Source organism: Macrosteles quadrilineatus, unplaced genomic scaffold (genome assembly GCF_028750875.1).
Source record: "Macrosteles quadrilineatus isolate MER2022 unplaced genomic scaffold, UCM_ALF_1.0 Scaffold_2__2_contigs__length_208266976, whole genome shotgun sequence".
Classification (NCBI taxonomy): domain Eukaryota; kingdom Metazoa; phylum Arthropoda; class Insecta; order Hemiptera; family Cicadellidae; genus Macrosteles; species Macrosteles quadrilineatus.
In genome coordinates this window covers 118429379-118453069 of record NW_026542595.1, presented here as the reverse complement: position 1 = coordinate 118453069, position 23691 = coordinate 118429379, and the positions used below count along the sequence as shown (strand labels likewise).

At 34.1% G+C, this 23691-nt stretch overlaps 2 protein-coding genes across 2 annotated transcripts in view; one reads left to right on the top strand and one right to left on the bottom strand.

Moving 5' to 3' along the window:
• Positions 1-15398, bottom strand: part of LOC128986851 (uncharacterized) — a 52398-nt gene extending 37000 nt beyond the window's left edge. Inside the window, exon 1 of the mRNA XM_054407422.1 lies at positions 15280-15398. The gene's annotated coding sequence lies outside the window, so the exon portion shown is untranslated. The remainder of the gene's footprint in view (positions 1-15279) is intronic.
• Positions 15399-20255: 4857 nt separating this feature from the next.
• On the top strand, positions 20256-21683 carry LOC128984822 (protein giant-like). The gene is made up of 2 exons (XM_054404189.1): positions 20256-20671; positions 21390-21683. Exons 1-2 carry the CDS (start codon positions 20256-20258, stop codon positions 21532-21534), a joined length of 561 nt encoding a protein of 186 aa, XP_054260164.1. The 3' UTR covers positions 21535-21683.
• Positions 21684-23691: the final 2008 nt, after the last annotated feature.

Here is a 23691-nt window from a genome sequence, read left to right as displayed (position 1 = left end):
TTGATGTCCCCAGAGTCCAAAAACACCATTCGTTCACATTTTTATATATGTATATATAGATTTAGGGTATATATATATATTTTTAAAGAGCTTAAAAAAACAAATGATTTAGTATATCAAAGTGTTTATGTACAATTATTGGTTACGGAGAAAATAAAAAAAAATTATTTTAAAATTCCCATGTCATTCTTATGGAGAATATTGTAAAATGTTGTAGTTTGCTTGTTTATGGACATATTTTGACCAAACTTGGTAAATTTATTTATTTAATACAAAGTTATTCATATTTTACAAAAAAAAAACACACTTTTTTACCCTCCTTGTAGCAGCAAGCCTAGGTACTCATTAAAGCTAATGTTAATTAAATACATATAATTGAAAATCAATTCAGGCAAATGGAAATTCACTTAGTCGGCAGGTTTGCTGCGGCGGGGGTATTTTTTTGCTTATACAGTACTTGAGCAATCATAATGATAAACAATAAAAAACATTTTTATGAGAAACCACTATGCAGTAGACTCCTTTTTACCTGAACACCTAGTAATCAGACTGCACTCAGCAGATATCTATACTTATACGCAAGCAGGAATTTTGTGACAATTGCTCCTTCGAAACTACTGGACCGATTGACATGTTTTTGGTGTCATTGGAAAGAGCGTAACGTGAAGTTGTGCAGGAAACTTTTTTTTTAGGGAAATAATTAGAGAGTGAGGCCCTGGGGCCCTTTAAAGTTTTGTATTTCTCCATAAGATTAACATGGGAAACAAACATTGTTTTGAAACTCCAGCTGTGGTCAGAAATTAAACCTAACTTAAATTGGTCTCCATGGAAGCATGAGAAAATTCACAATGTTTACATTTGCTTTGACACTTAAATGTAAACAACCAGAACTGTCAAATGCCTACAATTTCAGACAGCTGATCCATAAAAAATAAAACAACTATGTGGTAGGTTTATTCAATCTTAAACTTTATGATGGATTAATTATAAATCTATTTCAATGATTATGAAACAGATTTTTTCCGTTGTGAAGAAAAATTAAAAGTGAGAAGAAGAACATATGTTAATTTTAAACAGCCAATGTGTAAATTATATATGTTGTATTAAAAATGTGTATAGTTTTGGATGTTGGTTTGTGTTTAAAGAAGTTATTGATTATATAATTGTTATTTTAAGGATTTGGCATATGAGTCTGTATAAAAGCCTGTGATAAATAACACCAGTACCAGGGGACCGAGCTTTGCTCGGGTAAAATCATTAGTTTAATATGAAAGCAGTCTTAGTATTGCATATACATTAATCCATTTCCAAACTCCACACTGCTCGTCTTTACTACTTCCTTCACCACTTCCTATGTCGCGGCCCTGTTTACCTCCCTCCCCATATCATTTTAAGATTGCAGATACCTTAATCTAATCTTCAAAAACAGTTCCCACACTCCGGACTACTCGCCTGGACTACTTCCTTCACCACTTCCTACGTCGCGAACTTGTTTCCCTCCCTTCCCATATAATTTTAAGATTGCAGATACCTTAATCTAATTGTCATAAACAGTTCCCACACTCCGGACTACTCGCCTTGACTACTTCCTTCACCACTTCCTACGTCGCGGCCCTGTTTACCTCCCTCCCCATATCATTTTAAGATTTGCAGATACCTTAATCTAATTATCATAAACAGTGCCCACACTCCGGACTACTCGCCTTCACAACTTGCTTCGCCACTTCCTATGTCGCGGACCTGTTTCCCTCCCTTCCCATATAATTTTAAGATTGCAGATACCTTAATCTAATTATCATAAACAGTTCCCAAACTCCGGACTACTCGCCTTGACTACTTCCTTCACCACTTCCTACGTCGTTGACCTGTTTCCCTCCCTTCCCATATCATTTTAAGATAGCAGATACCTTAATCTAATCGTCATAAACAGTTCCCGCACTCCAGACTACACGCATTGACTACTTCCTTCACCACTTCCTACGTCACGGACCTGTTTCCCTCCCTTCACGTTGCATTTTAAGATTTCGGATACCGTAATCTAATCGCCATAAACAGATCCCACACTCCACACTGCTACCCTTGACTACTATCATTGTATCGAGTTCAGTTTAATCCTTGCTTAATAGTAACAACTGATGTTTTTCCTTTTGTACTGTAGCCTATTTTGTTTTGCTAGTATTCTGTGGATAGAGAACTTCTGCGCATGCGCAAGCTAAGGAGCCCATGGGTACAGAACGTCAAGTTATGTCTTAAAATGTAAACAAAATGACAACAATGGCGGAATGTTTTCTCAAAAGGCCCATGTTAAATTTTCAAAAGTTTGTACTCATATTATGGCGAAAATAGATTTTTCCTGGCTATACCACTGGTCTAGAACTTATTTTTGACCCAGAACTTAGTTATTCCGTAAATATAAACGTTTTTGTTAGGGCCGATTCCCAGATTGAGTTGACAAGTATTCAAACTTTACTCGTATTATATATAGGATTTCAGAGTTCTGCCAGTTTTTGCCTAACTCTGTCATGTAGAGTTTAAAGTAGCCTACACCTTATTGTCTACAAATTGGCTAAATATCTTAGGTACGGTATTTTATAAAAGCTGACAGCCTTTTTACGTAGACTTAAATTGTAAGCTCACCTTTTCCCATCCATGGACTGGACAGTTTGATTATTATAAATTATCTCTTTAAACTGGAATAGGACTGTTATTTAAATTGTGAGTATTTCCATTAGTTAATAATCTTTTAGTTGACTCTTATAAAATCATCGGAAATTATGACTGTTATTAGTTTTTAAACAAGTTATTTGTTTATAAATAACTCCTGTACTTTTTTGCAATTGCTCGATTTCGAGCAACATGTACACTAGTATTTCTTAAACCAGACAATTTTTATCAGTACGGTTTAACCACACTGGATCGGCAGGAAGTGGGCTGTACTGAAACAACTTGTCTTGTAGGATAGATTTGAGACCATTCATCACATGTCTAAAGATCAAAAGATTTAAAAGGTATAAAGTCTTGGCATCTTGTGTTTTGTTTACAGTAATTATCCCAAAGTGTCTATAGTTTGGCTATTTTTACAGAATTAACATTATTGGCTTATATATTTTGCATTAGACTTTTATCATGTGACAAGTATGAGGGCACGTCAGTTTCAACTGTCTCCTCCCCTGTATAATTGAGTCCACTCCACTGTACAGTATTATTAGGCTACCAATGGAATTCTATTAATGATGAGTTCAATAGTTAGGTAGTTGGTGAAAATTTTTTATCCTTACCTTCTTTCACATCTGGTTTTGGCTTGTTGAAGCCACTTAGCAACAATGCTTGTAACTTTGGCTTCCGTGGCTTCACTTATGCCGACCATTTTCTGTGCAGCAGCTAAAAAAAAAAATACTTAAAATGAACTTAATACACAGAATAGTAGCCTACATTTAACCCCTAAGACCTAAAGTTTGTCTAACCTGGGGTTAGGTTTAATTTCTGAAGCAAAGTTCAAGATTTTACTTTCATATTATCCTTAATATTTGAATAAATCAACTGTTTGACAAGTTCGCTACTGATCGGCGCGTACATGCGCCAGTAGAGTGATCAAAATAGACCGATCCTAATATTCAACGTCACTGATGGACTAAAGGTAGTAAATTAGTCAGTAGCGATTAGTAAACGTTCATTTGATTTTTCCATTATCAGCAAGTTTGGTTGGTTAGGTTAGGTTATGACAGTTTAGTTTTTATATTACACAAATTATAATTTTTTTTATTTTCTAACTCTCATTTTGTCCGTATTAAAACTCTGCAGGTGAAATTAAAATTGTGCCACCCCTACAGTGCCTATCTTAACCGCTTTTCTTGTTAAAAATAATCCAGCTGTAGGCCGATGTGTATAACTTTATTTAGAAGGTCTTTATTACATATCCTGTGTCTAAACTTAAGCCTAGACCTAAGTTATTTTAGTTATAAAATATTTATGTTAAAACACCCAGGTACAGTTCTGCAATAAACCTACAAAAGGCGCATTTTATATCATCAGATGCAATTTTTTTTCGATAACTTAGGTAACTTTATAAAATATTAAGTTAAGTTAGGATTACGTTATGTTTCCATAAAATACTTAAGTAAAGTTATAACTTTAAATGTTTGACTCAGATTAAAATTAAGAAAAATGCAAACGAACTTAAACCTAAATAAGTTATTTAGGTTTAAGTTCGTTTGCATTTTTCTTAATTTTGATTTTAATTAGTAGCTTAAAGGCCTATTTTGCTTGGAGCGATAACAGCGATAGTAACGTGGCGATAATCGCTCTGCGATAGTAGTTGGGCACTGCTCTGACGGAGTTTGCGTTGTCCTATTTTGCTTGGAGCGACTATCGCAAGAGTCGCTAGCTACAGACGCGGACCACTGCCCTGGGTACCAGTCTGAGCGATAATCGCGCCGCGACTGATGCACAGTAGCCTAAAAACATGCACAGAACCTCAAAACAGTCCAGTTCACTCAGTAGGCACATTAATAATACGGGTTAAAATAGCCATAATTTACTTTTTTGTTCACATTACTTTTTCCATTCATGTGTTATTAAGGTTGTACCTATACTGTTTTGGTTGCATTTTTCCTTACACATTAATTTAATTTTCTATATTTAATTGTAGAAAAACAGGCAACTCTTTATTACCTACCAGCAAACTTTGCATTGTCATTGCTCAAATGGTTGGTATCCTAAATTTTAGGTAATCCTCGTCTATTCAAATTAAATGTAAAGTGCTTGACTGTTCCAAGTTGACTATGTGTTAATTAGTTGTGGGTTTTAATACTGTAACTTATCAGTTTTTTTTATGAATAAATATTTTTATTTAGACTCCAAGTATTATTTTCCGACATTCATGTACTCTTATTGATATCACTAATTTGTTTTTATTGATATAAATATATTTTTTTCATTGATATCACTACAGTTTTCTATTTATATCCTACCTAGTGACATCTAGTGATACGTATCCGTTCCAAATCCTACGTATCACTATGTATTTTCTATCGATCGTCTATTGATACTTCCACTAGGGTCAAGTAGAGCCAACTTAACTTCGTCTTCTAACTCCTCCCTGAGGAGATACTTTAAAAAGTTACAACACGCATGACCTCACCATTGTGAGTGCTAGTATTCAAATAACTATGAAAAATCGTGCGACGACCGAAAATCAATCGCTCTAAGCAAAACGGCTGCCGTAACAGCGATAGTAACTGAGCGATAATCGCTGTGCGACTATCTCAACAGTCGCTCCAAGCAAAATAGGCCCTAAGTTAAGTGGACTAAATCAAAGTAAGTTAACGTAGGCCTAATGCCAATTTCAGTTTAATGGAGAAGAAATTTTGTAACTTAGCCTATATCAGAAACTCATCGCCTGAAAGCTGACCAGACTCTTACTGCCATTAAACGTAGATTACTGCATTTTATCTGACAGTGTCACTAACAAAGTAGGCTTAAATATCGAGGAGGCTACTGAAGTAACTTAGCTTTAAGTCCCTAGCCCTAAGTTATAAGTTACCTACACATTAAAATATCATGGTATAAAATATGGCATTAAGTTAAGTCTAAAGCCGGGTTTTCCTGACGCGAAAGAGGAGCGCGGAGAGCGGAAAATCGATTAGCATGGCATTCCGCTCCGCTTCTAGGAAGACGAGGAGACAAGAGGAGTTCGCTCTCCCCGCCTAAAAAAACCCAGCTTTATAGAATAGTCTACAACGTAACTTAGGACCATTATGGCTAATATAGGCTATAACTTACCATAGGCCTAGTCCTAGTCTATACTATAAACAGTGAAGACAATGCCTAAGTTAGACCAAACCACAATAAGTACCTATCTTACAAGGAGAACTTGATATCCAAGCTGGTTAAAAAAAATGTTTTTAGGCATACAAACAAAAAAAAAAAAAAAAAAACTAAGTTAGGCCGATAAGTTGACAACAAATTATCGGTCATAGCCTATTTTAAATACACTTCGCCTCTAACCTTTTAATTTTTTTAGGCTAGGCTACTCATTGCACGTAGGCTGACCAACTCAAAAGTGGCTTGCTTTAGGCTTTAGGCTATACTTAGTTCTTTCAAAACTTTCACTGATTTTGAGTTTACTTAACTTAGTTTGTGCTAATAAGAACTTACCTTGATGGATAAGAAGAAATAGGCCTAGATGAAACTTAATAAAAAATCAGCTTCAACAATATAACTTGAACAACTCAGCACCACAATATCGATATTCTCAATGAGAGAGATTGAGAATTAATCACTCACAAATACAAATTAGTTACACAAAGACAAAGCAATAAAGCAATATGGCCGATGACATGGCGTCTTCAACTTCAAGTGTCGGTCCCACCGTTAGCGTCGTTCCCGCTCGGAATTGTGGGTAACTTACACTCGACTCCAATTCGAATCCAACGTGATACTTAAAAGCTGTAATTTCAAGCCAACGTAAGCGTAATGGAAGTGCATTGTGGGTAATATTACACTCGACTCGGGTTCGAATCTAATGTGATATTTCAAAGCTGTTAATACAAGCAAGTGCAAGCGTAATGGTAGTGTGTTGTGTATACTCGAATCCAGTTTGAATCTAATGTGACATTTCAAAGCTGTTAATTCAATCCACTGTAAGCGTAATTCAAGTGTGTTACACGAAGTTGATACTTGCCTCGAGTTTGAATCTAAAGTGACAATTCAAAGCTGTCATTTCAAGTAAAAGCAAGCGTAATTCAAGGCTTGAATCAAGCTTACGTGCTATCTGGGAGAAATCAATGCAAAAGTGAATAAGATTGAGAACTAATTTTGTCTGTAGAAATGTCAACCATGCAACAAAGACATATTTAAAACATAGCAAAATAAATATCAGATTAGCAAGGAGAAATATTTACCTTGTCTGAATAGTTATAACGGGAATCAGAACCAATCTTAATCTAGATGTGTCAACAGATTTGACTATGATCTTAAATAATACACTTGACACTCCTAGGAACTGTCTAAGAAATGATAATCTTGTCATGACTCATTGGCGTTTAGAGACGATAAGTAAAATTGCGAACCACAATTTCAGACACAGAGTCAACGTACTTCCGTATGCATTTGTCATCTTTCTGGGTTAACTGAAGTAAATGTTCTGGTTACTTCTGTCCGGTAGGCTATGCAGTGGAGTTTTTTTGTTTACTTGATTACTTTTTCCCTCGTCCATTACTACACAAGTCATACTGAACTTTTTCACTGACGATAAATATATAGTAAGCATGACTATAAATTTCGACCCAGTTACAAGATGTTATCATCAAATCCCAATTTCTGATTTCGATCAGTGCTATCATGCGGAATTATAATATAATAATAACATAGAAAGTGTATTACATCAATAAAACTGTAAAATAATAGCCATAGGCTGTATTGAACAGTTAAATTTCATAGCACGTTATTTAACAACATTAAAACCTTAGAAGAATCTTTTATTCTTACGATATAAAAGCCCCGGTATTAGCGGGTTCACCTTTACGAGCTCAATTTTCTTCGAATCATTTAAATATTTCAAACAATCATTTAAAAACTGTACGTGAAATTGTCTTCGGCGGATTCAATGGATGGAACTAGACTTATAAATCCCATACCCATGTTCAGTAGCCAAATAAACTTCCAGTAGTTAGATTGAGATCCTGAGATCCAGTTTGAGTGCATCAAATTTACAGATTTATGGCGAATACGCAGACCAAACATACCCCCAAAGGACAACGCATTGCTATATGCTACAGCTATCTTAGTAACAAAACCTAATGGAAAAACAATGTGAAACCGCAGCACACTTTGTAAATTCATTCAATTACGCTTTCTACATAAAATATTGCTACAGCTGGTCCAACAACTATTTCAGTAAAAACAAAAACCAACCCTTCCACTTTTCACAGGGTGAAAGTGCAATAACGGCTCGAAGCTCGCAATTTGGAGGACGACATGTCCAGATGTGCGCCCCGTGCGCCGCTATTGGACCATCGCGAAAGTGAAAATCGCAACCCTTTCCCCCCACCACCACCCCGCGAGTGGGAGGGGGAAGGGGGAGATTTGCGGAACATTCCTAACTGTTACGGAAGGGTTACAGTTTCTCGTGCAGTCCTGGTGCAGTGAGTGTTGCGTCTGGATCGTTCAATCAGCTGATTTACGTCTTTCGTACTCCATCTTTCATACACTGGTAAGTGTTATGTTTATGTTATTCGACATTGTACAGCTGTTTGGATTATTTGGTACATCTTTTAGGATAATATTAATTTAATTGCGTAAAATAAAAATTGATTTAATAAATATTTAATCATTTTCCAGTATTTTTATGTCACTTGGTACGACTGGGGTTTACTATATTTTGTAACTGATTAAAATTAAGAATCCTTGTAAAATAATCTGCGTGAATGTTCTACAAAATTCTAATTAAATGAATGTTTAAACTTTAGTTTTTTTCAAACTGTTTGGTCAATAACTGACTTATTTATGTGTGCATTTTTAAATATTTCCCTTTAATTCAATGATTCTCTCCACAACGCCACAGAGAAGTTTCTCTGTGAAGAAAAATAAATACAAATTCACGAAAAACTGTTTTTCTCCTAAATTTTACAATGTTTTAAATTAATCACATAACCTTTGGGTCGATACAGTTCAAAATAGTAGTTTTACTTGTTATATACATATTATTCGTACTTAAGAGAAGGATTTTTATATGTTTGTATTTTTTAGATTTATATAACCTAGATTACGTATAAAGTAAAGTAACGTGGTAATTAATTACACAATTAATTATATAAACTACTTATGCTATTTCACAGAATAAAGAGTAGTATACTTTTCATTCATTTAATATTTAACAACCACTTTTAATATTTTCGATAGTTTTGGCTTAAAGCCTTTCAGGTGGATGCTGTTAAGGTTTATTTGATATATGGGATATTTTAATGAGAAAAATGTTAGACTATTAATTGTTAATGATTAATAACCGGTGATCTTTTTAAATATTCTAATTCTAAACATTGTAATGTTTAGTTACAAATGAGACAAAACAGTTTTTATTATGTCTGAGATTATTAATACTATAATAATTTTACTATATTTTTTCAAATAAATTACCGTAATTCTTACTTTTCTACTGTGATTTTAGCTGTATGTTTCAATATGTATCTGATTTTATTGTGTTTTTACGACGGTTTACTAGTAAAACATTTGTTTCCTAAAGAATATGAGAAAACTAATTATTTAACTGTCCGTTTGTGATACTACGATAGATGCTAAAAGATTAAAATTAGCTTTCATGACAGTTTTTTACGACGGAAATGAATTCATAACCTCGTTTAGTATCAGGGTATTAAAATAGGATACGATATTATTTTTCACCCGTTTCACCTACTTCCTACAGATTTATATCCCTAGATAAGTTGAAGATAAATTTTGTCCCTTGATTGTTTCAAGTTTGAAGTTGTTACGTCTTAATATCACGACATAAACAACAGCTTTTTCAATGTAAAAATATTAAAGCCCGCAACTGTATAGTTTACCCCATATTTTGGTTAAATGTAGTTTTTTTATAGCTGGGAAGAGAACAAAATAAATGAATGGTTCAATTACAACACCATTACATTTACCATACGTAAATAAGCCTAAAGGTTGTATCCAATATCCCTTTAAATTGATTATTATAATAATAATTGATTATTATAATTTATTATTACTAGCTGTAACCCGCGGGCTTTGCCCCGTTTAACTTCTTAATTTTCAAGATGATCTCGTTCGCATGGCTCAATCACTCCTGGTTGAAGTTCGTTCGCTACGCTCACTCACCTTTAGGTTGGAGCTCGTTCGCTACGCTCACTCACCTTTAGGTTGGAGCTCGTTCGCTGCGCTCACTTGCCTTCAGGTTAGCTCGTTCGCTACGCTCACTTGCCTTCAGGTTAGCTCGTTCGCTACGCTCACTCACCTTTTTGGTTGCAAATTAGCTGTTGTCATAAATGTAAAAGAAATAATAGTGCTGCACCCTGTTGGTAATCCTTGTAACTTTAATGCTATTGAACATCATAGAACAGAACCAACTTGTTTAATTGAAACAGCTGTTAAGATTCATTAATTCCATTTCTCATAAGGTTAACATGGGAAACTCCAGAGCCACTGGGGCGGAGCCTATTGGACGGATCACGAAATTGATGGTGTATAAACCTATTCCATGACATTCTACACGTATGTACCAAGTTTCGTGGCAATCGGTTCAGCGGTGTCCGAGTTTATCACCCCCAAACAAACAAATATATATACAAAAATCCTCTTTTATAGATATAGATTTATTGATTGGATATAGTGTCAACTTACGTCTGAAAGAAAGTCCACTTGAATATAAATAATGTGCTTTTATAATAGATATGTTTTATCGTCAAAATGATTTATTTCACAGTTAATTGTTAGATGGTTGAAGTATGTTCATCTATTGCATGTGTTGTACATAGCGTTAACGATGAATACAAATTCTTGATTCTTGATATGTTACATTACAATGGTTACGATACACAAGATTATATCTACACATCAAAACACAAAGATAAATATTTATTTCATTAAGAAAATTGGTAATCTAAACAGTTTTTAAACTATTCGATTTAATTATTTAAAATGATATAAAATATTGTGATGTAAAATGATTCATCTAGTCATTATGTTGACATTATGTATTGTTATGTTATTAGGCATTATGTATTAGTACAGGGAAACAAGGGCCCCAAACACGGTCAATATTACTGAACATGGACATTATTGCAGGCAAAAATCAGATTGTGTAATATATTAAGTGAAGGCAAAAAGTCTTGAAAATTATTGCACAATCTTAAAAATATCGAATCATGGGTAGGATTGCACAATAATCTGTCAGTCTGAAAGTTGGGGTAAAACGCGTCGAAACATGTCATGAACTATTACAAAAATTCACACTACTTCGCTAAGACCCCCATCGTAGGATCATCTACAAAAGAATTTTTCTAAAACATTCTTTGATTATTGCAAAAATATGTAACTATGCAAAAACCACTTATTACCTCGATTCCAACCCTTTATCCCGTCTTGACCCTGCACAGGCAAACATTTCAAGGAAGGGCTACAATTATCTCGCGTTGGGCAATGTTGCGCTCGGACGCGTCTGGTTGGTTCCTTCCAGGTAACCGATCTGTGCATTGTTGTGACTGTATTGTCGCAGTTGCATCTCGGAACTGCTTCTAATTATAACACCGCTCCGGCTTAAGCAGCTTACGGGTGGCAACGCACTTTGAAATCTGAGAATTCGGTAATAACTAACTGTGAGTGGAAAAATAACAAAAGGTTGGGGTTTAGAGTTTATCTGGTGTAGAGAAGCAAATATGTGGATTTTTGTGTACAATTTTCTAAACCAAAATGTAAAGGGTACGATTTTAAAATTTTTTTAGGATAGTGAGCTTATTTGTGATACGATGTGATGAGTCACAAGTCAGAAAAAATACACGTTTTTCTACATAACTCACATGTCGATTAAAGCTACAGTATTTTCAAGAGAATGATAGATGGCTAAAATAAATCAATCTTGTATCAAATTGACTTATAAGGTAATGAATGTTCATTGAAGTGATCGTTTTGCTATACAATCTTTAATTGTTGAGTAAATGTTATGTAGTACCCTTTTGCACTATCGGAAGTAATAACTTGTTTAAATGTCAAGTAAGAAATAGTAATCGTAACAAAAATTAATAAAAATAATGGGCAAAATACGTAATGTTTCAAAGGTAAATGTAAATAAACTTGAATTGTATCGGAAATTCTGTTATTATTGGGTTAGCGTTAAAAAAATACGCGGATTAAGCCAATAAATAGACCCTGTACCAATAAATAAATAATCAAGAAATAGGCCCATTTATTAAAAATAATTAATAAAAACATAATTATGAAAGGAAAGGACCATTGAAAACACTTAGTAGTAGGCCTGTACAGAATCAATATGATAATTATGCACGTCGATCGAAAAAATTTACCTAGCCTATAAGAATTTTCAAAAAACAGAAAAATATGTATATCCATGGTTGCTTTTATTTAACCAATTTAATTTAAGCCAAAAATTATACCGATCTACAAAACTAACAAATGCTCGTAGAATAATTAATTATACAACCTTGATAACCGCTGGACTATAAAAATATTAATCGATAAAAGATCGTTCTGCCAAAAATATTGGCAAATCCCGTTAACGCAATCGAGTTTACGGAAATAATCTAAGAATCGTCAAACATTTAAACAATCAGCTAAATACAAAATACGTTTGCATTAAAAAATTAACTTTGTCGGCACAACATTCTGTGTAAGTATAAACCCCAATTCCGTCAACGCAATAAAGTTCGCGAAAAAATGCCCTAAAACATCGTAAATAAATAAAAACAACAACCCTCTTCGGCGCTAAAAAACCGTAACTTTGTCGGCAAATTCGGCCGATGTGGGCCAACCGGTCCCGTTAGCGCAATAAAATCGCGAATTTGGAGCTTTCAGCCCTAAACGAATACGACCCGATACTGGACCCTTGCTGGGTACCGTTACCCATTGTGGCACCCCGTCGAGCGGTCGCACGGTTCCAAGGGTGTTTGCGTTGCTGGGATTACGAGAAGATGTTCATGATCTCCAAAACATGTTTACTTCTCAGCCCCACGGCGATCTTAGGCTGAAAGTTGGGCAATCTGTGACATTGGGATGAAGGCTTTGACGTAAGATGTTGCGATGTTGATGTTACTGTCTGTTTGTTGCGTTCGTAAGGTTCGTTAAGGTTGTGTTCGTATTTAGGTTATGTTTTGGACATTGACTTTGGATAGGTAGACTTATCAGTGGCTCCTCACATTGTCTAGTCGGGTGTATGTTTTCATGCGATTTTTTATCTTCGCTATTAACAATTTAGTATGAAAGTATCTCAAACGCTCTTTAAGAAAAGCGGTTCAAATCCCTCTAAATTTTGTAGATATACCGGGAATCGAAACCGTTACAAAGCCCGAGACAACAACCACTAGAGTTGCAACTTACAAGTATGTTGCATCCAATCTAGCCTAAGTATAGAGTGCGGTGATAGAGGTGTAACGTTAACCATTTTGAGGAGCACAACGAGGACACCATCCTACCGGAGGATATGGAATCCATAACACTTGGTATCAATTACTTGTTAGAGTTAGAGCAACCACCTTAGAAGGTAGAATAAATTAATTTAATTTTGATTTTTATTGTTGGTCGGCTACAAAAATTAACTATTTGTTACGTTGGGGGGGTGTACCCGGCACGACGCATATTTGCTATACAATAACTTGGAATATAGCACACCACAACTTAACTTCGACATACACAAAAAAATTTTCTTTCCTCCGAAACGAAAGATAGTTCTAATCTACATCAACCATTTAACCCCTTCTATGTACTACTTTGTGTATTTACCTCGATAACAATTTCACCTTGTTGACATTTTTATCCTCTAACTACAAGTCCCTCTACTCCGTGCGACCCTAGACTTCACACCCGGACACTCCAAGGGTGAAACCTCCCCGTGTCGCAACCCCTGTAAGATAGAAGTGTGTCACTTTCGTTGCCCAACCTCATCTAACTGTTCGCCCGACGCCCATCTGTATTGCATGGGAAAGTGTCAAGACTATTCTCGGAGTCAACACGACCTGGATGGCAATCCGTGACGCACACTTCTAGGAATCCACCCTTATCTGATCGTTGTTACGACCGTGTAAATATCTAGCGGATTCCAGATCTGGATTGGGGAGGATTAAGGATGGAAATTGGGTGGGGTGAATTTATATTTAACTGTAAGATCTTAATACAGTTCTTACAAGACGACGGCTTTTCAAGGATTTATACGTAAGCGTGCTATTAAAATGCACTCATTATGTTTTTTGAAGTTACTGTACTATGATTCAGTGTGGAATAAAATACAAGTGGTCTTAATATATTCTTAAATTGAGGCCTGCTGGTGAAGAGGTACACTCTAATTATGGAAATTAAAAAACATAATAAATATTCGTAAAGTGGTTAATTCTTGCAAAAAAGGTAGTTATGAAAATAAATTATGAAAATGTTATTGACTAAAAAGTCACCCAATTCACTTCTTTCCAGCGATTCAAACAATACTAAAAAAACATATTCCACATAGCTATGTCATCCTTATATTTATGGATCATCTCCTTATACAAGACAAGTTTCAAACCTAATGTTATTTAAATAGATTTAATTGAAAATCCAATCAGGTAAATGGATATTTGCTTAGTCTGCAGGTTTGCTGCGGCGGGGGTATTTTATTATTAGGTTACAAATAATAATCTCAATGCTTTCATTGTAGCATCAAATAGAAGAAATGACTCTTTACATTTGAGGCTTCCTGGTGAGAAGGTTACACTCAAATTACTGGAATGAATAATGAATAAACTGAAATAATATTCGTAAAGTACTGCATAATTACTGTATACGTACGTACTGCATAATTCTTGCAGACAAAAGTTAGTTATGTAGCCTAAATTATGACAATTTTGTCGACTGAGCAACATCCCCAATGCAGCTATCCAAACATCTAAACAATAATAACATGGCATAACATAGCTATGTCAACCTTATACTGTATCGTTTTCTGTGACTGTATGGATCGTCTCCGTATATGAGACAGGTTTAAACAAGTGCCTAGGTTTGCTGCTATAGGGGCTACCTAATAATGTTATTTAAATAAATGTGATTGAATTGAAACCCCAACGAGGTAAATGGAAATTTACTTAGTCTGCAGGTTTGATGCAGCGGGAGTATTTTATTATTAGGTTACAACTCGTTAAGGGATAAATTGCTAAATTGCAATGCTAATCGAGTCCTAAATTTAATAAAACTAAGCCTATAACTTAGCTTTATTTTGTAGGTACTTTTAATCTGTGAAGGTGAGAGAGTCAAATAGTTTTCCCGAAATGGAGAAAATTTATAAGTATGGTTGTAACATTTCGTAAATCATTCACTGCATATCAATTTCATAAATTCGAACTATCAAATACAAATTTTATTTGGTTTTTAGTAAAGAAATAACTCGATTCTAACAAACATTTAATTATTTTCAGAGACAAAATACACTTCTATATAAATTATAGAATGGCACGTAATTTGGTAACGATTATGTAGGCTAGGATATCATCAGGGTATTGCATAATCAACTTTAAGATTGAATAGTAAAGCTAGGTGATTGAGAATAGGCTTACTAACCATAATACTCCAGTGAATCATAAGAACAAAGATGCATGTCGTTTTAGGAAAATCAGCATAAAGAATATTACCGAATAAAGTCATTTGGCACTAAAAGTCGAAAAAAGTCTACTAAAACACACTCGCGAACACCACTCGACATAGATAATACAACATTCACTACACTGTGCTTACGAACATTACTTGTAAAGACGTGAAAATACATCGCGAACAAAGACAACAATGAACCAATTAGAAACTAGCAAATCATGTCAGTAAGACAAATCAGCTGTTAAGGAACCAATAAGAAACAAGCATATCATGCGAGTATGATTAATCAGCTGTTTGCGAATAAAGGTTTTTGGTTATCGTAGACTAGCCAAGCAACGTTTGCATACGCTACGGATTAAATTAATTGTTGTATTGCATACGTATACTTTACCAATCGATATTCGATATGGCATGAATTTAGGTAAATTAACTTACCAGAAAAATGTATTAAGGTTGATATGCAATTAAGGAAAAAATCTTCAGAACTGAGTGGGAAGTATTATTTACACTAACACTAATCACTATTTTCAATATATATTTTGCTCAGTTCCTAATTTTGTGAATACTATTATTTCATTGTCAATATTATAGTAATATACTATCAGAGATTATCTTTTGGTAAAGAGGTGAATATGAAGGGAAGATGGGTTTACGTTTAATGGATTCATTATGGAAGTAGTGAAGGCATTTTGTCTGGAGCATAAAATATATCCATAACATTAACATAAACCACCGTAGATGATCTTTTATTGAAAAGTTGATTGTGAAGGGAAGATGCAATACATCTATATTGTACATTGTAGTACATATTTTACTATAATTGTCATGTTACATGTAATTATTACTTAAATATAGTATAAAGTATCTGGGCTTAGTCCTAGATCAAGAGGTTAGCTGGACTCCTCACATTAATATTTTAAAAAAGAAAACTAAATAACACATTGAGATATTTTTATTTTTTACAGGACATTTGTCCAGAACATGTTTTGAGACTTTTATACTTTGCACTTGTAAATAGTAGATTAGACTATGGACTTTTTTGCTGGGGCGGTACCTATGAAACTAACCTGAAACCTATTTTCATAATACAAAAAAAATCATCAGGGCAATTAGGAAAAAGAGCAAAATGGAACCATGACAACAAATTCTCCCTTTAAGGTATATGTACTTACACAAAGTTTTAAAAATCTTTTATGAATTAAGTAGAGATTTAAGGAAGCCAAATAATATTTATAAAGAAAGATTGAGGAAAACAGAGCGTGCAGTTGTGCCTAGGCCTAATTTAACCTTTTTCCTTAATAGTTACTGTTTTGTAGGTCCAAAGTTTTTTTGTAAATTGCCAGAAAATATTGTTAATTGTAAAACTTTAGGTTTATTTTCAAAGAAACTTAAGACTTGGCTTTTGACAGGAGATAATTTTGTATGTTTAGTAAAAATCCTTGTATAAATTATTATTTTTGTAGTTTCATGATATTACGTTGTCTTTGTGGTATTTTAGAATTAATGTACATGAATCTTGGTAATTGTAAACTGAGATAATTATGTTTTTAATATGGCAATAAGTGGGTCAGTAATGTTCAGCTTTATAAACTATCCCACGCATTCAGTTGTCAATGCTAATAGATAAGGAACCTTCACACAGGCTATGCCTTTGGAGGCCCTAAATTTTCTTGGAAGAACTGTTGTAAATTTCTTACATGAGGATTTAAATTGATTTTATATTGTTCTTAGTTTATATGTAATAACTCATTTGATTTTTAAGTGTAATTATTTTGTAGGAAGTTAATCTATTTTATTTCTTTTACGAATGAAAATACAACAGTATCTATGTTATATTTGTATAATTTGTATTGTTTTGTAATATTACTTTCAAGAAAATAAATACATTCTTATTCTTAAATGCTTTCGTTCGTATGAGAGTGAAATAATTTACAATGTATTTAGTAAGTACTAAACAATGTCCACTAAAGGCGTCAACCGTTGAACTAATAAACAAATACCAAATCAATCGATTGATTAAATTTGCACAACAAATTCATAGAACCTGATCGCGGGACACCCCTGGCCACGGCTATAAATGTGCACGATTTCTCCACTTTCCGCTACAATAACCTCTAACTGTATCGGGTTGCGTAGGGATGGTACAGGTACAGTTAGCATTGTGCTACATTCGCATAGCGGTCCCCCAGGGTAGTCTATTAGTTCCAGTGTTGTTTGCAGGTAGATTCCCCCCTCCCTCCCCCACGGCATTATGTAACCCTTGAAATCGCAACCTGTCCCGTTAGGCCAGCAGGAAGTCTTTTTTTAGAACCGCCCTCTTTTTTACCACCCTCAAAAAGTTTGGTTTTCGATCAGTCGGTGCGTTGACACGGTTTAAGATGGAGCCCTCCACATCGTGTGAGTCTTTGGATATTTCCTTGATTTATTTTGTTTGGATTTTTATTTTTGTTTTTGGTTAGTTAAGATGGATATTATTTAAATAAATTGTTTGGGGATGTTTAACGTTTAATATACAATAAGGGGTTTATATATTTTTATTTAAGATATAATTTACCTAGCATTATAACTTGAGTAGTTTAACCCGACAAAAAAATGTACTGTACCATCACATTAGTGACAAATAATTTTCTCCTGCTTGTAAGTACAACTTACGTTTTTATAACGATACAGTAACATTCATAATAATTATTATTAATAAGAAATAAACATAAAATTATAACATTTTACCCACCATATAACTAATATTGCAAACGTTAATGAGAGTAAAGACCGATGAATAATAATAAACACATCCCTTCAAATTATAAAAGGTTATTTGTTAAATGTTTCGGATTAGCTGATGTCCATTATAATAAAAAAAACTAATAGTTAAATATCTGAGTTATGTTGACAAGCTTGACAATCAAGGATATGTTCAATGCAATCAAACACATAATACAGTAGAACTAAATTACTAGGGTCGAGTTTTATAATACGTTTTTTTTTTATTTACAATACGTCGGTAATGTTCAGTTCCTATTTACACACAATTGGCGATTTTAAGCATGGACTTTAGATACTGCACTTAATTTATTTAAGTAATTTTCAAAAAGGTCCTTCCTTCTTTTATGGAATTTATAGTTTTCTTTTCAATTTCTAAAGTTGAGTTTCTAAAGCCAACTTCTGTAAAAAGTCAATGTTGTAACCACCAAATGAACCATCGCGTCGCCGTACATATTCACACTTTACCTTGGAACTATTATCAGATATCAGCAGATTCATAAAGATAATACATCGAGATGGAATCATGTTTGAGCAATGCTTTAAATTGCACTCACGGGTTTAATTGAAAATCGACCTATTTTGAAATACGTTTAAGAAATTTAATTTACATTCAGGCAATGGCACTAATATAATTCTTTAAAACATTTATTTGTAATGGGTTTTATCGCCATGTAGCTGGCAATCTACATAATAATACTATACTACTATACACTGTTGTTTTGTCTCGGCTATTTGTTTACTCAAGTATTAACCTTCATCACGATTTCATAATCATTTATGAGTTACGGGACATTTAATGAACGGAGTTATGCAAGGAATTTATTAAATTATATTTAGTACGGTATTTAAGCAAAAATCAATTACCGGTATCCTAAGATTTATTCAAAAATTAACTTTTCTGTTATCCGGTTACGTTTTAACTTTCAAGATCTGTTTGGGCTATTAATTAACAGCTGTGTCTGAGGAACATGTCGGCCTTAGTCACTAACAAGACTACAAGATCGCGCCACTCATCCCACACTCATCCTTCACTCATATTTGGGTTAAAATACGCACATAGTGGCGTCCCCATCTTAAATAATTGATTGATTGAAGATTTCTGTTGATTACCACTTTTCCGCAATCCAGTAAATGACAAGAGCAGTGATAAATTAAAGAAGAATTTATAAATCATATATATTTTTGTAAATAATAGTTATAGTTAAACATGAATCCTACACATCGAAGTACCGTATCATAATTTAAAAGTACACCCATGAAAGGGAATCTTTGATTAGAACTTGTAGATAAGGGCCGTATTGTTTACTTTAAAATGCCTCAGTAAGGTTTAAATCATAGGTACCTGTAATCTCCGGCGATTCCCTTGACCGTGTTTAGTAGACAAGAACTGTGTATTAATTAGTGAAAAAACTACATTTAATTGCATGGCATTAATTAAAAAAATGTATTAATGTCCAATTTGGTACCACCCCTAACAGTAAAACTTAAAAGCTGACAGCATTGACAATGGAAACTAACATTACTCCCGAATACTTAAGAAAAAATCCAACTTCATGTTAAAATAATAGGTTTTGTTTAAGATTTTAGACAGTCACACTTTACACTTTACAAGTGGTAACTTATCAAATCTTTAAGTGATCAAAGAGGATCTTACATAAAAGCACATTCTTTTTCATTCTATGTAATTTTGTAATCTTTGTGTTAATGTATATTATAATATGTGTTTCTACACTATTCAATTTTTTTTGTATTTAAAGGAAAGGTCCAAATCCTGGTTTGTCACAATCATTCAGCTTTTGTTGGATAGCATTATTATTGCTATCCCAATGACAAATTGCATGTGTTCTTAAACGATTGGAATTCTCTTCAGATTTGAATGTGAGCACTAAGAGCACTTGGCTAACCAGACACAGTATATGAATCCATTTTATTTCTATATAAAAATTCAATGTCTACACATTATATTTTCTGTTACAGACTACCCGACCATGAACCTCACCATGGAATGTTCCGACGCCTTAGACTTGAGAAAGGTCAAAGAGGAAAAGCCCATCTACAGCCAACCGATGAGATACTCCCCGCCACAGATGATGTACAGTCCACCCTTGGAACCAAAGTGCAGTCCACCAAAAGAAAAATACACCCCACCTCCTGCAGAACCTAAGTACTCGTCTCCGCCACCCATGACGCAGGCTTACGCCCCACTTACGCCTCCCTACTACGGTTCTCCGCCATACCAAGGTTGTGTCCCCACCATGGAAGGATCTTCTCCGCCTAACCCTACTTCTGCGTCTATGGTTACCTCTACGTACTTGATGACTAGCAACGTGATCAACGCTGGACGCAGCGGAAAACCTACAAGGCCCTTCAAGGCGTACCCAAAGGACCCTCTGGCACTCAGCTCATTCCAGGACTCGACAGAGGAATACATCGAGTTCCGCCAGCGGATGTTGGCGCAGCTGGAGCTGGTCAGCGGACGCAACAATAGCAACATGCGAAGGTCTAACAGTCCGCAGCAACCGTCATCTACTGCGGAACTGGACGACAAGACAGCAGCCTACTGGGAGCGAAGGAGAAAGAACAACGAAGCTGCTAAGAGGTGGGTAAAGTTTGGAAATAAGTCGAATTTTGATTATATGCTAAGATGGCTCTCATGGTAAAACCCAGATCTAGGACCACTTCACAATATTCACATAATTCTTTTAGAAGAAAACTTTTTTGATAGAGCACGAGCACATCTGAATATAAGAACTACCTTGCTAACAGGTATACATTCAGAAAAATTCTTGTTCAAAAGTTTTATTAGAGTTCTAATCTTTGTTTGACTGTTCATTTATTGGGTGAATATAAACAGATCAAAAGCAAACATCAACTCAGTTAAGAAAAACTTTTTTTCAGATTGTTAATATCTGTCAGGTTTTTTGCAAAAAAATTTTATTTGAAAGTGTCGAGAAAATGTTGTCCCTAATAAGACGCTTAAAACCCATGTTGTGTGTTAATGGGATAGCAAATAAAACTGTAGTTTATTCATGATAGTTGAATTTTTTTCAACTCGCGAGAGTTCACAATTGTCAGTGATTAATACCGTAGAAGTTGAAGAGACAGGCACATTCTTTGTGAGTTGCTCCTCTCCTCGGCGAGCTTTTCACCAATTCCCAAAGATTCACAAGACTGATGAGTTCATAAGATGGGGAAAGATAAATTGAAGTATAATTGAATGACTAATTAATCTTGAGTTAAAAGTATTGAATCCCAACCACCAACTTACACCAGTAAATTAAATTTATACCTTGTAATATCAAATCTTTATTTTCTAGGTCAAGAGATGCAAGGAGGGCAAAGGAGGATGAAATCGCAATCCGAGCTGCGTTTTTGGAACAAGAGAACCTTAAGTTGAAATACGAGTTGGCGACACTGAGAACGGAGACAGCAAAACTTAGACAACTGGTGTGCAACAGATAAACATAGTTTTGTGTCACCCTGTAAATAGTAGCGTAGGGTCTCTGAATCTAAGTCAACCAGGCACGGGTCAACCGCCTTATTTATATTTTAGAACTAAGATCACACTTTGTATATAACCTCTTCTTCAAGTATGTTTTTTTTTGTGAATGTAAAGGATTCAATATTTTTTACTGATTTGCTACTGTAATTCTAACTGAGAGATATTCTTTTATTTTTGAAAAATATTTACTTGATGGGAAATTTTAATAGTTACTTCTCAATTTAGACCAACAGGTTTAAAGTCAAACATTGATTTTTAAAAACGCTACCGTAATAAGATTTATAATTTGTTTTATAACAGTTTCCTAATTAACTTTGTTGTGAAAATTTATTTTTTCGTAAAAACTTATATAACCTGTAATAAGAACGCAGGTGTATACAAAATTAAGTAAGTTTTTCGTTATATTAGGAAGGTAGGCAATTGAGTTTACTATTAATATGCAGATTTTTACATTGAATTTAAAGTTCAATTACATAATCTTGTAAAAATCAAATGATTTCTAAGTTAGGTTTATTTTGACAGTGTTTCAACTCTACTTTGATTTGCTTTAGCGATTGATTTTGATTAGTTTTATAAATTGTATTTTTATTTTATCCTGCTGTTTTTATAAAGTAGTCTGATATCCAGCCACTGTTACTCTATTTTATTAAATTTTTATTTTGAACTTAAAGTAACCATGAAATAATGAATATGTGATATTTTTGTATACGACCTAGGTTAAGTTAGTTTAGTATTTATATTGTACATAATTGCCAAAAAGAACTGAAAAAACGGTAAGACTGTCCATTTAGACCGTCACTTTAGTAATTAAGCTACATGTTTATTGTTGTGTGATATGTGAAGTTTAACCATTTTGTATTAAATTTTGATTTTATAACTAAATCTAGTTTATTCCTGCCTGGTGAACCCTCCTGTTTTTTTTTTCTTAGCTAAGATTAAGATATGTTTAAAGTTTTGACATTATAACTATAAGAAAACCATTTGAAAACATTACAACTATATCTATGAAGCCTTTACAACAAGAAATTTAACAATTTTGAGCTACTATCAAAATTCAATGGTCTATTAGTTATTCATTCTATGATAGTTTTCATGGTATTAAAAGATGCGTTAAGTCAAATCAAGCGGACCTTTCTAATGGCTCTTTTAAAATATACATTAGAAACCAGCAATTGAATTGAAATTGTCTTAACGTACACTCTGTCGTAGGCTATTCAACCTTACTACTTTTATTCTATTACTGAAACCATCTTAACTTTCAAGTCTAATTCTATCCAAAGTAGTCAACAATAACAATAGTATTGATATTTGCAAGAGAGTAGACTATATTTCATTATTAGTAAGCACCTAATGCCAAGAGTGGCATTTCTGTTGCGCTCGCAAAGTTTGCGTGCAGGGCAAAGCCAGCAGGAACACCAAATTCCACGTGGGAGAGTTATTCCAACGTTTGGGGCGAAGCGGAGGTAGGGAATAATTATTGGAGCATCAGCGAAAATCATTTTCGGTTCTAGTTATGAATGATACTTTTCACCACAACTAGAGGACCCATGCTGCTCCGCAGCAAATATAATATCCGAGAAAGAATCTAATTTATGATTTTTGATTGAGTAATCCAGTATCTTGAGTTTAACTGATTCAAACGATCAATAGCTCAAATTAAAGCCTATAATTTACTGATTAAGTCTAAAATATAAAAAAAAACATTAAAAATACTGGAGATTGATTTTTAATCATAGAAAAACCTTATGAAAAATAAATTTATTTGCGTTTGCTTGAAACTTGTCCGATTTAAATAACTAATAGCTTAAATGAAAGCCGGTATTTCACTGAAGGTTCTTAGGCCGAAATATATAGGATTATACAATTATAACTGGTGAAATAGATCTTAAATTGAAGTAAGAATTCATAAATGAATCAAATTATGTTTTTTGGTCGATTAATACAGTAGGTAAATACCTATATGCCGAAGCTTGATAGCAAATATGTGCGTGCCCATCAATTTGAGACCTCAATCATGAAAATTGGTCGGGTAGAAGAGCCAATCGAACTCGGCAAAGATAAACGAAATTTAACTCCCATAAGAAATACATAAGGAGCAAATTTCATTTACGTATAAG

Coding starts and splice junctions, on each gene's coding strand:
- LOC128984822 (XM_054404189.1), top strand. CDS start 20,256: ATGACGCAGGCTTACGCCCCACTTACGCCTCCCTACTACGGTTCTCCG. Junction 20,672..21,389: donor AACAACGAAGCTGCTAAGAG/GTGGGTAAAGTT, acceptor TTTATTTTCTAG/GTCAAGAGATGCAAGGAGGG.